General features: G+C 36.9%; 1 protein-coding gene across 1 annotated transcript; it reads right to left on the bottom strand.

Annotated features, from left to right (window-relative positions):
- Positions 1 to 6,681: 6,681 nt before the first annotated feature.
- On the bottom strand, positions 6,682 to 14,110 carry Hyal4 (hyaluronidase 4). The gene is made up of 3 exons (XM_027926529.3): positions 13,157 to 14,110; positions 8,597 to 8,686; positions 6,682 to 7,083 (listed from the first exon to the last, which is right to left on the bottom strand). The coding sequence occupies exons 1-3, from the start codon at positions 14,108 to 14,110 to the stop codon at positions 6,682 to 6,684; spliced, it is 1,446 nt and encodes a 481-aa protein (XP_027782330.1).
- Between the last annotated feature and the right edge of the window lie 500 nt (positions 14,111 to 14,610).

Below are 14,610 nucleotides of genomic sequence, written 5' to 3'. Positions count from 1 at the left end.
TAGGGGACACATTTGTAAGAATGACTGAGATTGACATATTATAATTAAGTGTTCACAATTATTCAGACGGAGAAGCCCTAAGAGCTGCAGGCAACAAGGTAGAGACCCAAGAGAGCTGATGGTAATCATTCCAGTCTGCGTCTAAAGGTCTAAGAACCAGGAGATCTATTGATATAGTTCTAGTCTGAGTCCAAATCTGAAGGCAGGAAAAAAAAATCAATGTCCCAGGACAAAGACAGTTGAATTTTCCCTTACTCTGCCCTTTTTTTATACTCAGGTCTTTAACAGATTGGATGAGGACTATCCATATTAGGAAGGACAATCTTCTCTACTTATCCTACCATTCAAATGTCAATCTCATCCAGAAACACCCTTGCAGATGCATCCAGAATAATGTTTAACCAAATTATATGCATCCTGTGACTCAGTCAAACTGATTCATCAAAGGAATCACGATACTAGGTATTTTAGTGGGGCAGAAGGCAATAAGTAGCCCCAATGATAACCAAAGAGCTTTTACTTTCCAGTCACAGAGAACAAACCCCCATTTCAAGTTTGCACAAAGTGATACTAGAAGAAAATAAATGATGGCACCTGGGCCCTCAGAAGGAAACAGTGTGTCCAGTTCACATACGAATTTTCTATAACTTTTAATTTTTTCAAGTTTTTTTAAATAATATAATCTTAAATATACCTGATATATTTCAACTCTGTAGGTATTTCTATCTTTCTTTCTTTCTTCCCATTTTTGTTGGTGCATTATGATTATACATAATGGTGTGATTCATTGTGACATACTGTTACATACATGTAACATAATTTTATCAATATCATCCCCAGTACCTCTTTTTTTTCTCTCTCTCCTCCTACCTCATCTAGATCCTGTTCCTCTACTCTTCTGGCCTCCCTTCTATTTTTATGAGGTCCCTATTTTTACTTTTTCCTTTTTAGTTTTCACATGTAAGGGAAAATATACAACCCTTGACCTTCTAAGTCTGGCTTATTTCATTTAACATGGTGCTTTCTCGTTCCATCTGTTTTCCTGCAAATCGCATAATTTTGTTCTAATTCAAGAACAAATAAAACTCTGTTGATATGCTATGGTTTGGATTTGAGGTATCCATAAAAAACTCATCTGTGAGACAATGCAAGAATGTTCAGAGGCGAAATGATTGGATTAAGAGATGTTATGACATTATCAGTGGATTAATCCAATGATATACATTAACTGGATGGTAACTGTAGGGAGGTGAGATGTGGCTTGAGGAGGTAGGTTTATTAGGGATATAACTTTGAGGTTTATATTTTGTCCCTGGTTAGCTGATATCTCTCTCTCTCTCTCTCTCTCTCTCTCTCTCTCTCTCTCTCTCTCCCTCCCTCCCTCCCTCCCTCCCTCCCTCCCCCCTTTTCTGCCTGTCACATCCTGAGCTGCTTTCCTTGGTCATGCCTTTCCACTGTGTTGTTCTGCCTCATCTTAGGCCCAGAGCCATTGAGTCAGTGGCCCCATGGTCACTGACCAAACCACTGAAATCATGAACCAAAATAAACTTTTCCTCCTTTAAATTCTTCTTGTTAGGTCTTTTGGTCACAGTGATGCAAAGATGACTAAAATGATGTCTACGTACCACATTTTCTTTATCTACTCATCTGTTGATGGACACCTAAACTGGTTCCATAATTTGGCTATCATGAATTGCACTGCCATAAAGAAGAATGTGTATAGAGCTGTAGTATGCTGACTTTAATTCTTTTGTATAAAGGCTGAGGAGTGGTATAGCTTGGTCATATGGTGATTCCATTCCTAGTCTTTTGAGGAATCGCTATACTGATTTTCATAGTGGTTGAACTAATTTGCAATTCCACCAACAATGTATAAGTGTTCCTTTTTCTCCACATCCATGCCAACATTTATTATTATTTGTGTTATTGATGATTGTCCTCCTAACTGAAGTGAGAAAACATCTCAGTCTAGGTTTGACTTTCATTTCCCTGATTGCTAAAGATGTTGGCCATTTGAAATTCTTCCTTCCTTCTCAAATGTCTATTTAGCTCTTTGGTCAATTTACTGATGTGATTTTTTGTTTTCTGGTGTTAAGGGTTTCGTTTTGTTTTGTTTTGTTTTTAGTTCTTCATATATTCCAGGTATTAATCCTCTGTTAGAAGAGTAGCTGGCAAATTTTCTCTCTGTCTGAAGGCTCTCTTCTTGTTATTAATCATGTCCTTTCCTATAAAGAAGGGTTAACATTGATACCATCTAATTTATTAATTCTTGGTACTATTTCTTAAGCCATAAGAATCCTGTTGAGATTTCTGTGTTGGATCTTTGTGCTTGCATCTGTGTGTTGGAGTGCTATCCCTAGGTAACAATTATAAAATTTCTGATCTGATTTCTAGATCTATGATCTATTTTGACTTGACTTTATAGGGTAAGAGATAAGGAACTACTTTTATTTTCTACATAAAAATATCCAGTTTTCCCAGCAGCATTTGTTAAGATGGCTGTCTTTTCTTCAACATGTGTTTTTGGTGCCTTTGTCAGATATCAGAAAACTGTATCTATGTGGGTTTGTCTCTGTGTCTTCTATTCTGGTTCTTTGGTCTGTGTCTATTATGCCAGTGCCGTGCAGTTTTTGTTACTAGAGCTCTGAAGCATAAATTGAAATGGGTACTCTGATAAACCCAGCATTATTACTTTTTTTGTTTAGGATTGCTTTGGATATTCTGAGTCTTTTTATTTTTCTGTGTGAATTTTAGGACTGTTTTTTTCCTAGCTCCATAAAAAATGCCATTGGTATTTTGGTTGAGATCACCAAAATACCAATAGAATTTTCACTTTGGATAATATTGTCATTTTAATGATATTAATTCTGACTATTAATGAACATGGATAGTCTTTCCATCTTCTAGTGTCTTTTTTAATTTCTGTTTTCATTATTCTGTAATTTTTGTTTTAAAGGTCTTTCACTTCTTTTGTTAGATTTATTACTAGGTTGCTATATTTTTCATTTTTTAAAGGTTATTGTGAACAGAATTGTTATCCTGATTTCTTTTTTATTAGATTTATTTTTGGGTATAGAAAAGCTATTGTTTTTTTAATGTTTATTTCATTCCCTTACACTTCACTGAATTTGTTATCACCTCTAGAAGTCTTCTGGTGAGCATTTTGGATCTTCTAAGAATAGAACTATATTGTCCCATTGCAATTACTTCTTTAGGTGTCTTCAAATTTCTTTAGCTGTTTTCCCACCTTTGGCAGTGGGAGACTCTTTAAGTTGATTCCTGAGTGCTTTTCATATAACCCTTCTGTTCACTGGTTGTGGTCTTACCGTATATTATAATGATATTTCAATTCATCATGTACATTTAAAGTCCTAGGACTGGATCTGGTTATCTTTCTAAGATACCTGCTTTACATTATCAGTAAATGATATTTAGAGTATATCAAATGGATACATTGCCAGTAGATTGGTTAATTTAAGAATTTTTCTTCCAAAGGGAAAAAAAATCCCGAATACCTGATAATACAATGTATTTGTGGTTCATATTTCTCTGTAATTTGGTTAAAGGATTGAATGAGTACAAATACATCCTTTACATTTTATGCTGAGATATGATAGAAAGATAACTAGTTTAAGTTTCAAAAGAAAAGATTCAAGAACTGGGTACTCCTTTGTGACATTTTGTAAGTGATTCTACTCCTCTTGAGTCATATGTAATTTTTTATACTTCCAAATAAAGATAACATCACAGCTTTGATGAGGACCAACATTCAAAGCACTTGATAATACCTAACATTTGAGATAGGGTTTTTTATGTGTTGTTTTTTATACTGTTTCCTAGTTTATGTCATTAAACATGCATAAAAAGACAAAAGATATCATTATTATCATATATATATATATATATATATATATATATATATATATATATATATATATATTTAAAAAAAACAGCAAAGAGTGGAGAGACTGAGTAAATACCTTGTTGTTTCCATAAAGGGAAGTTAGAATGCTCCTAAGAAGCTAAGGTCATTAAGCAGCCTTAAAGGTGGATTTCCTATCCAGAAGCAGTGAACCACATTAAATCCACAGAGAACCTACAGCTGAAAGATCCAGAAATGGATTGAACATAACTAGTAGGAGTGGCCTAAATTAAGAAAAATTAAAATGCATTAAATTCATAGTTGAAACCAAACAAATGTTTTGGATTTAATTACATGACAAGGAATACAAAGTTATAATGGAAGGAAAACTTAGCAACTGGAATTCCAGATTGGGCTCTGTACTGGTTGCCTGAGTTTGCCTTGTGACTTATTCTCTCTAAGTCTGAACTTTTCATAGGCTAGTTAGACTGATTTCGTAGGTTTATGTGCTAGAATAGGAGTAAAACAGTAATGCTTGAGAATGACAATAACTTACTATTGATGTGCAGTAAAGGGAATTCTTTTAAAATCATTGTACATTTATAGGTTCCACTGATTCAGGTTTCTGCATTGATTGCTCCACTTATCAATGCTTCCTAAACACTGAATATGTGCCAGGCAGCCAAGCAATAGCAAATAGTGTTCTAGCAGTGAACACAATGAAGCTCACTTTCCTAGTTTACATTCTAGTGAGCAAAAACAGAAAATATTTCATAAGTTTGTTTTGTCTTGTTTTGGTACCAGAGATTAAACCCAGGGTGCTCAACCACTAGGCCACATTTTTAAATTTTGAGATAGGGTCTTGCTGAGGTGCTTAGGGCCTCACTAAGTTGCTGAGGCTGGCTTTGAACTGGCAATCCTCCTGCCTCTGCCCCCCCAGCCACTGGGATTACAGGCATGCACCACCACGCCAGGCCTAGCAAAAACAGAAAATAAACACATACGTAATATATTCTGTGTCAGATGGCAATAGTGCAATGGACCAAAGAACAAGCAAAGGGAAATTGATGGTGAAGGAAAATACTCCAGTCCTGGTGGCCTCAGTGATCTTTCTTGAATACACCAGGCCCATACCAAATTTGCACAGGCTGTCTCATCTCCCAGAAACATCCTTCCCCCAAGTATCCTCTGAGCTAACTTTCTCCTTGATGAGGACCAGCACGTGGGAATTCCACCCACTGCCACTTTGCTCTCTGCTGTATTTTCTTTCTCATAGATCTCACCCCCTTCTAACATATGATATAAATCACTTACCTGTGTAATTAATGTCTGTCTGTCTCAGCTAGAATGTAAGTTAAAAGCAGGCAAGGACCCTTGTCTGTTTTTTTCCAAGGATGTATGCCAAAGCCTAGAAAATGGCTATGCTCAATAAATTGATTAGTGAAGAAATTGGTGAATGAATGAATAAATGAAGTAGGAGTGACCTGGAAAGTCCTTTCTCATGAGGTGACTAGTGAAATCTCAAAAAGTTTATCTTCCCATTAGATTGTCTTCAGGAAAGGAAATCCTGAAGACATTGAAGGTGTCTCCCACAAGCACAACACAAATCACAAGTGATTATAAACAGAACACAGAATCAGAAACAGGAAATTGTTCAAGACTCTGTTTTATTCTGAGCTTTTCCATTACTTTGTCAATCAAGAGATCTTTTTGAATCAGCAACATGTACTAACAGCTAAAAGTCCAAGCATGCAAGGGATGTATTATTGCATTCACTCTTCAGAAAAACTTACCAAGGTAGGAATTATATTTCCAAATTTCAGATGAAAAAAAAATTGGAACATAAATAACTTTCCCGAAATCATATAACCAGATAGGCAGTGAAGCCATGATTCCAATTAGATTCAAAGAGACTCTAAATCCCCTACTCCGAACTCATATATATTGGGAGATGAAAGCATGCCAAGAAAAAGTATTTTAATATTTTCACATACCTTCATTTCAACAGCACTTCTGGTTCCCTTAAATGTCATTCATTAAATCTCTTTTTAATAATGATTTTTGCTTGCAAAAGTTACCAAACGCATTTTTATTCACACAGCTTCAACTTTTGAATCTACAGCATCACCAGTCTAGGCAAGCAAGAATATTTTTCCAAAGTCTTTCACAGTATTCTGATCTGTGAGAGAAGGACTCCCATGAGGGAGAGAGGCACCAGATTGAATAGATAACCTTTGCAATGAGCTGAGGGCAACTCCCCTTGCCTCAGTTCCCACCTTCTCAGGAGAATCCATGTCAAGAGTGATTCTGTAACTCGATAAGTCTAGGTGGGAAGCAGAAGCCTAGGGTGGAGTGGAGTCTGGAATGGAAATTCTGCATTTGATCTTCTTTGATGGATCAGTTGACTAGGTCATGCCTTGAGGTGGTGACCCCTGAGATGAATCAGATGATTACTTAGTGATCTATCCTTAAATAAATTGCTAGCTAGAAAAATAGTCTTTGAAATCAATAATTTAATATTTATATGCATGCTTCCATGTACATACATTCATGAAAAGTCTAGAATATATTAGCTTTAATTTAAATACGATTTAAGTATTAAGGAGAGGAGGGCACCAATTTGTATTCTTAGATCTGGTTTCCAACTAAATCAGGCACAAATAAAATAATATGTTTCTATTTTTCTTAAGGGACATACATAATGTCTGCTTAAAATAGCTCTTAAAGGAAATTATGAAAGAAAAAAATTGTCATCGGTTTCATTTCTTCCCTAAGGGTTTACTCTAGAGGCCACACAATTCCCCTTAAGCTCAATTACTTCACAGCTGAATGCTTTGATAACCTGCTAAAATGAGTAAACATAGTGTTATTAGCCAGCCAGGAAAAGGGGAAACCCCAGAGCAGCCATCAGCTTCCTTCATTTCTCGGCAATCAGCCCCTTTGTATCCCTGATAACAATGACAGGAAAATTTCTCTGCCAGCACTGTCAGGTCCGTATCAGATGCTTTTCCCTTCACAGTAAATTCCCCATCCTCAGAGGCCTCTATGTGATAACTTTCAGGGTTCAAGTGGAGGTAATCGGGATCTTTCCATGTCTTCCTTATACACCTCCCGTTACTCCTGCAGAGGTGAAGGCTGCACACTTCGGCCGCTCTGGTCACGTTGACTATGTAGCTCCCTAAATCAGAACTCACAAACTGCTTCACCTTTGTACAGTTGCCCTGGGAATGTAGAAATAAATGGATTTTAGTGTGTCTCTCAGTTCCGATAGGATTAGAGCTTCAAGACCCACAAGGCACCTCTCTGGACTTGACCTGGTGGCATGGTTCCAGCTGGTGGACTCCTAGGCTTCTGGGCACTGGGGGGCTCAGATCAGAAAGGGGATAGGTCTAAGGGACAGAAGATGAAGAAGATGCTCTAGCTGACCAAAACAACTGAACTTGAAAAATGGGCCCCAGAGTACAAGGGGACCTTGCCTTCCTCCAATTAACACCCTTTTTCTCTCCTTCTAGCTCCCAAGTTAATGGCTGCCAAAAGGAAAGAACAACCCCAAATTAGAAATCATACCCAGCTGCTGTCTTCAGGTATGTGGTTCCTTTCTATGTGATTGAGATTCTAAACTCCATCATTAGAGCTCCACTGAATTATTGTAGAACATTCTGGATTTTCCTCTTAATTATGCTTCGACATTGATTGTTCTGGGTTCTATGTTTCTATGCACAACTCAAACACAGGAGAGCCTGTGAGACTGCCTAGGTAATTCGTGTGCCTGTGGTTCCTATTATGTGTTCTAAACAGAGGCCACCTGAGTGGTGCACACAATTTCCTGATGAAGCCCTTCTCAGGAGCCACATGGGGGCTGGAGTGGAAATATCAAGCCAGAAAAGTCAGGAATTGAGCATTCAGTTTGTATCTAATTCTCATGGAGGGACACAGTTATAAACAGTTTCATGTACCATGTCTCACTAGCAACAAATTTAGCCAGTAAAATTCTAAGAATGATATCAGATCATCATGAAATTTCAAAAAAATCAATTAGTATTATAATTCTAGGCAACATGTATTATTCTATAGAGATATAAACAAACGACATCTGGAAATACAGAAGAGATTGCAATTAATGGGGATTGGGGAAACCTAGAAAGATTTCTTGGAGTAAATAGTATCTCACCTGGGAGAAATTTGAGAAGACATTTATATCTTATTTTAAGTACTATTAATTTTCAGCTGATTTCACTATAGAGAAAAAATAACTTCAATGTGGAGATTAAAAAGTTACCATCTGTTTCAATATCCCAAAATAAGATAGTGTTTCACATGGCTAAAAGCAAGGCCTCCAGCATCAAACCAACTACAGTTAATGTCAGCCCCACCACTAATTAGTCTAACTAGCTGTTAACTAGTTCAGTTTTCTCTCACCTTCTCATCTATAAAAGAAGATGATATGCAGTACCTCAGGTGACCAGTAAGTGGGCAAACCCAAAAGCAAACAAAACACAAATCTCTTAGTTATACCCTTAGAATATAGCAAATATTCAACAAATGTCAGTGTCATGATTACTATCTTTACAAAAGCTAATAATATTTACTGAGCCCTAATTATGTACCAGATACTAATTTGGACTTTTATTCTAAAACAGGTTTATCCTGGGGATCATAAGAGCTTTGGTCAGAACAAGCTCTATAGGAAAACAGAACAAATTCTTAATATATACCCTCAAGGTACTTACTTACCTCAGATGAGGTTAAATTCATGTCTCCCCAAATCACAATGCCTGCAGCTCCCAAGGCAGCACTTTCTCCTATGGTACTAATTAGATCTTGCTAGATTGAAGAGAGTAGAGTTCATTATTAATTTGAATGTAAAGCAACCCACCAGGTATGAGGATTAGAGTCTGTGTTCAATATAACAGAGCTGGGACTGAACCCATAAACTCTGTAGAAAGTATTCTTCACATTTGTTGAGTAACACAAATGTGGAATGAACCACATTCAAAATCACTACAAGGAATAAACATAGTGTTATTAGCTATAATCACACGTGCTCAAAATCATACTCTATAATCATATGAAACAGCATATAAACATTTTTTAAAACGTTTTTGTAGCAGGATATTATTTACATTTAGACTGTAAATAGTCATCAAGAGTTGTTTATTTGAAGTTGATTAGGGACACATACCCACAAACTAGCTATATGTATATGATACATAGACAGAGTCCAAAGTTTTCCTTCTTTGAATATAATTCTCTTAGCAAGTTCTGGTCTCCATTTTGCCCCTGTGGAAATTTACCTCCACAGTGACTCAGATGGGTTTCAATCTCAATTCTAAAAACAGAGAAAGGGACAGTGTTAAGTCTCCTGGATTTTGATTTTGTCCATACTTTGCATCTGGGCCCTGAAATTATCTATGTTTAATTTCAAAGTATTTGACTTATTGGGCTTGATTTATGACTCATGTAGCAATGGCAAAGTCACTAGGATTTTTCCAAGTATGTTTAAGAGAGATAAAAACAAAATTTTAGCAAGAAAAATGTTGATTTTTGTCATCTTGAAAGATTATTGTTTAAGTAGATCTAGAGCATTTGAGGAGGTGGGATAATAATAATTGAATATATGAAGTAGTTTTCTTACTTTATTAAATTATAATACATTCTCCTATTCTTTAGAATACCAAACTGATCTTTTACTCCAAAGATGAATTTCCACTGATTAAATGATAGAAAATGGTCATTTGGTGGAAAAAAAACCAAAAACTTTAAATTTTATTTTGCTTTGACCAGTCTATTGTGATACCAATACTTGAGAGATGATTTTCCCTGACATTTCACAGCCTACCCACCAGATGGAAAGTTTTCCATTGTTGGTCTTTTAACTTTGTTTTTCTGGAAAGTGTTTTGATCATTTTCAAAAGGGAAGAAATTTTGCTTTAAACTAATTTTCCTTTTAGGTTCACATCCATTTCTATTCCTCAGACTACCATGTCCGCTGAACAGGTGAGAGCCAGCATGGAAGGAAAGGGAAGAGGTGTGGGAACGCTCAAGTGAAGTCATGCAAAAGCAAGGATTTTGAAAACTGTCAGTGATCCGGTGAAGAGGAGCAGAGGGAAGCCAGCCATGCAGCACCCAGACCACAGACTTTGCAGGGCCTGTGTCATCTGCTGGCTCTAGCAGACATGAGTTAGCAGAACTTCTTACTCTACTCACACAGAAACATCCCTGAGCATGCAGGGTGATAATCACATGGTGTGATCAGAGGGGCAGATGTCCCCACAGCTTTCCTTTAGGTAAAAGCACTGTCATCAAACATTTTGTATTTATAGGTTATTGATCCATATGGAAATGATGGCTGTGTGTGGTGACAGCCATGCCATCTGAGTTGATGTTGGTTTCTTCTCAATGTGTCCTTCAGGAGGGTCATTATCAGAAACACTTTATTGAGACTGATTACAAATGGCAACGTGTTCAAGCACACATTGACCAAGATAAGCAGAAGACAGCAGATATTACTGAGAATTTCTCACCAAATTATTGCACTGTCACTGACAGAGAGCAGGATGCTAAATAAATCACAGAGCAGCTGTGCTTTGAAGTCAGTAAAGCAAGAGCACTACCCTGCTAGGAAAGTCACAGAAAAAAAAAAATGCCTTTGGAGGGACCACCTAAGTGCATGAGCTACACTATGTTGTCACATGAAAGAGAAGTAAAAGAACAAAACCCAGGTAGCCAAAATGAACCTCCTGGGTCCCAGTGTGGCACAGGGCTGCCTTGCCTCTCCCCTTGATTCTTGGGCTCAAATCAAGGCTTCAGAAATGTAAGGTAGGGACACCCAGAGGACTCCAGAGGGTTTCAGTCTCTGAAGCTTACCAGAATGCATGTAAGTAAGTGCCCACTGTGGGGAGCTGGAGCCTTACTAATGAGTTCCCATTAACAAAGAAACACTAATTAATTTCAGGAATAATCATATTTAAACCTACAGCCAAAGAAATTCCTGTCACTATTTTTGTAAACCGCACCATCAGTTAATATAAAGGTTGCATTTATTTTTAGGTAGAACAGGGAAACTTCTGCAGGAAACAAGGTGATACTGTTATTCCCTTAAGCTGTTCCCTCAGATATCCCATGGTTAAGTTTAAGGCTTTGATGCCTGTTAAAAAGTGATATGTATTTCTGTAGTGCTTCAATTTTCCATATACTCTTTTGCATTTGATTTCCATTGGACTTATGCTAGGCAAATAGGGTAGGAGATATTGTCCTGTTTTTGACATTAAGACACTGAGGCACTGAGGTTCAGAAAGATGAAGAGATTTGCTACTTACTGGTAAATCCTGTTTCTAACCTTACCTGTGTGTGTGTGTGTCTGTGTGTGTGTGTGTGTGTGTGTCTGTGTTCTAAAAAGCCGACATCTATAGGAAAGTCAGAAATGGGAGCACTTAATGGTCATTTGGGGTTTGATACAAATGAATTTCAGATTTTTAAAATTTTGTGGGCAGATTTTTATGGTGGCTAGAGTACAAAGGTGGGTATGCTTATGGTTTAAAATACTTGGAAAATAGCCTGCCTTTCAGAACAGAAGAGAGTGCAGAATGAGATGAGACCCAAACTGCTATTTCTTCTTTCCTGTGAAAGAAAGCAGCAGCATTTCTGAAGTTATTGCTACTAAAGAAAGAAGTTTACCTAAGGCTGGCAGAATGTGCAGAATGTACAAGTAGTCTAAACTATGTTTTTGAAAGGAACACTTTGTACTTTAATGTTTATTGTTTCTTCCAAAAGTAAATTTATTATCACTAAAGAAAGGAACTTGCTGGAACTAAACATTGAAAAGCTTCACAGAAGGTTCTATTGAGCTTTCAATGCTAGAATCAAGATTACTTTCTAAAAATTGAGATAACTTTTTTAAACCTTTCAAACAGGACTGAACTCTTATCATTCTTTCTATTTTTTTTTTATTTTTATTTTTTTGATACCAGGAATTGATCCCAGGGGCGATTTACAGCTTTACCACTGAGCCACATCCCCAGCCCTTTTTTATATTTTATTTAGAGACAGGGTCTCACTGAGTTGCTTAGGCCCTCGATAAGTTGCTGAGGCTGGCTTTGAACTCTCAATCCTCCTGCCTCAGCTTCCTGAGCTTCTGGGACTACAGGTGTACACCACCACCCTGGCCTCTTATTATTCCTTATTCAATTATGTATGGATGATTTTTATGGGTAGCATGAATTTTAGTTCACAATGGAAACATTTTCTTTCCTTATTTCATGAGTAGTGCCAGCGGCATAGCATTTTTTTCATATTTCACACATATGCACCATTTCTCCTTCTGATGAATATAGTTTACTCATATATACTCCACAGATAACCACAGGTCAGGGTCAAGCCCACACAGGGTGTTTCCTCTGCCTCCTCCTTAGGATGCCTAACACCGAGGAGATGTTTATATTTTAACACAGGCCAGTAAGCTGGAATTTTTAATACTGGAGAAAAAAAGAAGTGCCTCTGGTAAGATATATCAAAACATCACTGCATCACAAATTGGCAGTCCTGAACTTTTAACCGAGGTTATAAAACTATCTACTAGTGATTTAAATATTGAATTTAGAAACCCATGCACTCTACCAACTTTCTATTAGTTGTGGTTTTAAAGGCAACAGTAACCCAGATGGCTAAATCTGTAGACTCCCCTACATTTAGCAGATCTTCAATTCCTTCATACCTTTTTAAAATTAAAAAAGCAATTAAATTGTGATAGAAATTCATAACATGAAATTTACTGTTAGTCACTTAAAATGTACAGTTTAGAAGCATTAAATACATTGACGTTGTTGTCCCTCCCTTATACCTTTTATTAAAGCTGGTATTATGCCTTTAAAAGAAACTGCTTTTTTCTTCTCTTGATATTTGCAAAGATGAGGACAGAAGCAGGAATGTCTTTCATTCCACTTGTATGTGCATGAGCAAATTCCTCCACTTTAAAACACCCTCTCCAATTTTCAGAACTATTCTCCACCAACCATCTCAGCAATTTTCCATAAGGGCTAGTCACAAGGGAGTACAATCAAAACCAGCTCTCAGGAAGCATAGCAGCTTCCTGCCATACTAAATACACTAAAAGAATAATAATAGATAAGATCATCAAAATTCAGCTTGCATAAATGAAAAGTCCAAGTGAGTCAATAGACCAGGAAGAATGATGCTCTTACAGCCCATTAGTGAGGTGTTCTCATAATTATCAAAGAAATGTTTCCTTTAGAGATGAGGAGAAAATATCCTACCATTGGGCAAGGAATTTCTTACCTTAGAAAGAAAAAACAAAGGTTCATCTCTGTACCCCAGTCTTGTGTAGACAAATACAGGCAGAGCATAATCATGGGATGTCATGGTGGAGACCCTCATGGATTCATGCACTCGAAATTGTGAGAAGCGCAAAATATTTCCACTGTCTCCAAAGGATTTCCTGACACCAATAGAAGGATATAAAGCAGCACTGCTATTCCAAAGCCAGGAGAGTTCATTGTTCCTCAGGACTTCCTCTTCTGGGCATGACCCGGTGTAGTTTGGGGCATAAACATTATAATTGTGGCAATCAGGATATAAATAATAACCCCAAAGGCCCTTGGGTCGACTCTTAATTCCCAATTTGATGGTTTCCTTCATGAAAGCTTTTGCACTCTCTTCAAAGGTCACTTTGGCTAAATATTCAATATCAGTAGCTGATACATTCCCTTGTGTATCAGAAACAAGCTTTCTTGACTTCTGTCTGTAGACATCTTTTGTGTTCCAGTTTCGGTCCCACTGGGGTCGCCAATATTCCCAGTCTATAACAGCAAGTCCACTGAAGTCTTCAGCGGGGATGTAATAATTAATGTCTTGGTCAGCTTTTTCCAGATGCACTTGCAAGCTTATGTTCTGGGGGAGACCCCCGTTAATGGGGACTCCCTGTGATGTATACCATGGATAATATCCCAATCTGTTGACATAAAATATGGTGACATTTTGCCCCCTGGCCTTGGCCAGTGGGCTTCCGATCACCTGAAACATTTTCAAATTCAGTCTTAAATTATACTTTATCAAACACTGATCTGTTGGAGCATTCCAAGCAGCTATAAAAGGTTTCCTTTGATAAATTGGGAGTCGGGCGGGTTTTAGAGAAGAGATAGACTTCAGAATAAAAAATATGAGTACCCATGTTGTAAGATGTATTGGCTGAACAACACAAAGCCTTAATTGTCCTTCAAATAATAGTTTCATGTTAAGATAAAAACTTACGCTATCTTCTGCTTTAATGTACTCCAGAAGGCCTGTGGAGAGATTTAATTTTCTGTAGTGATTATTTTGATAAAAAAGACTCAAATAGTGAACTCACATTATTATTATATTTTTATATTTTTTAAAGTACATTTTTATTTAAGGCCTTTTATATATTTGTATTAATACATTATATATAATGTTGGGATTCTTTGTTACGTATTCATACATGTATACAATATAACAAAATATTCATTTCCCAGAATAAAAATCTTGAAGATACCCATAAATAAATTCAAATATAGAAGCTAATATAGTGACCAGGCTTCTGTTCAGCAACAAACAATGCAATTTAACATTCATGGAGCAGCAGACACTGTAAAAAAAATAAATAAATGAGATGTATCTCTTGCCTTCCAAAAAAAAATGTAAAATAATATTTTACATCATTTTGGAAAGCCCACGGAATCTCAGGCACTGGGCTTAAGTGATACACAAATAGT

This window comes from Marmota flaviventris, chromosome 1 (assembly GCF_047511675.1).
Source record: "Marmota flaviventris isolate mMarFla1 chromosome 1, mMarFla1.hap1, whole genome shotgun sequence".
NCBI classification, from domain to species: Eukaryota; Metazoa; Chordata; class Mammalia; order Rodentia; family Sciuridae; genus Marmota; species Marmota flaviventris.
The sequence above is the reverse complement of the archived record's forward strand: the minus strand, read 5'-3'. Positions and strand labels throughout refer to the sequence as shown.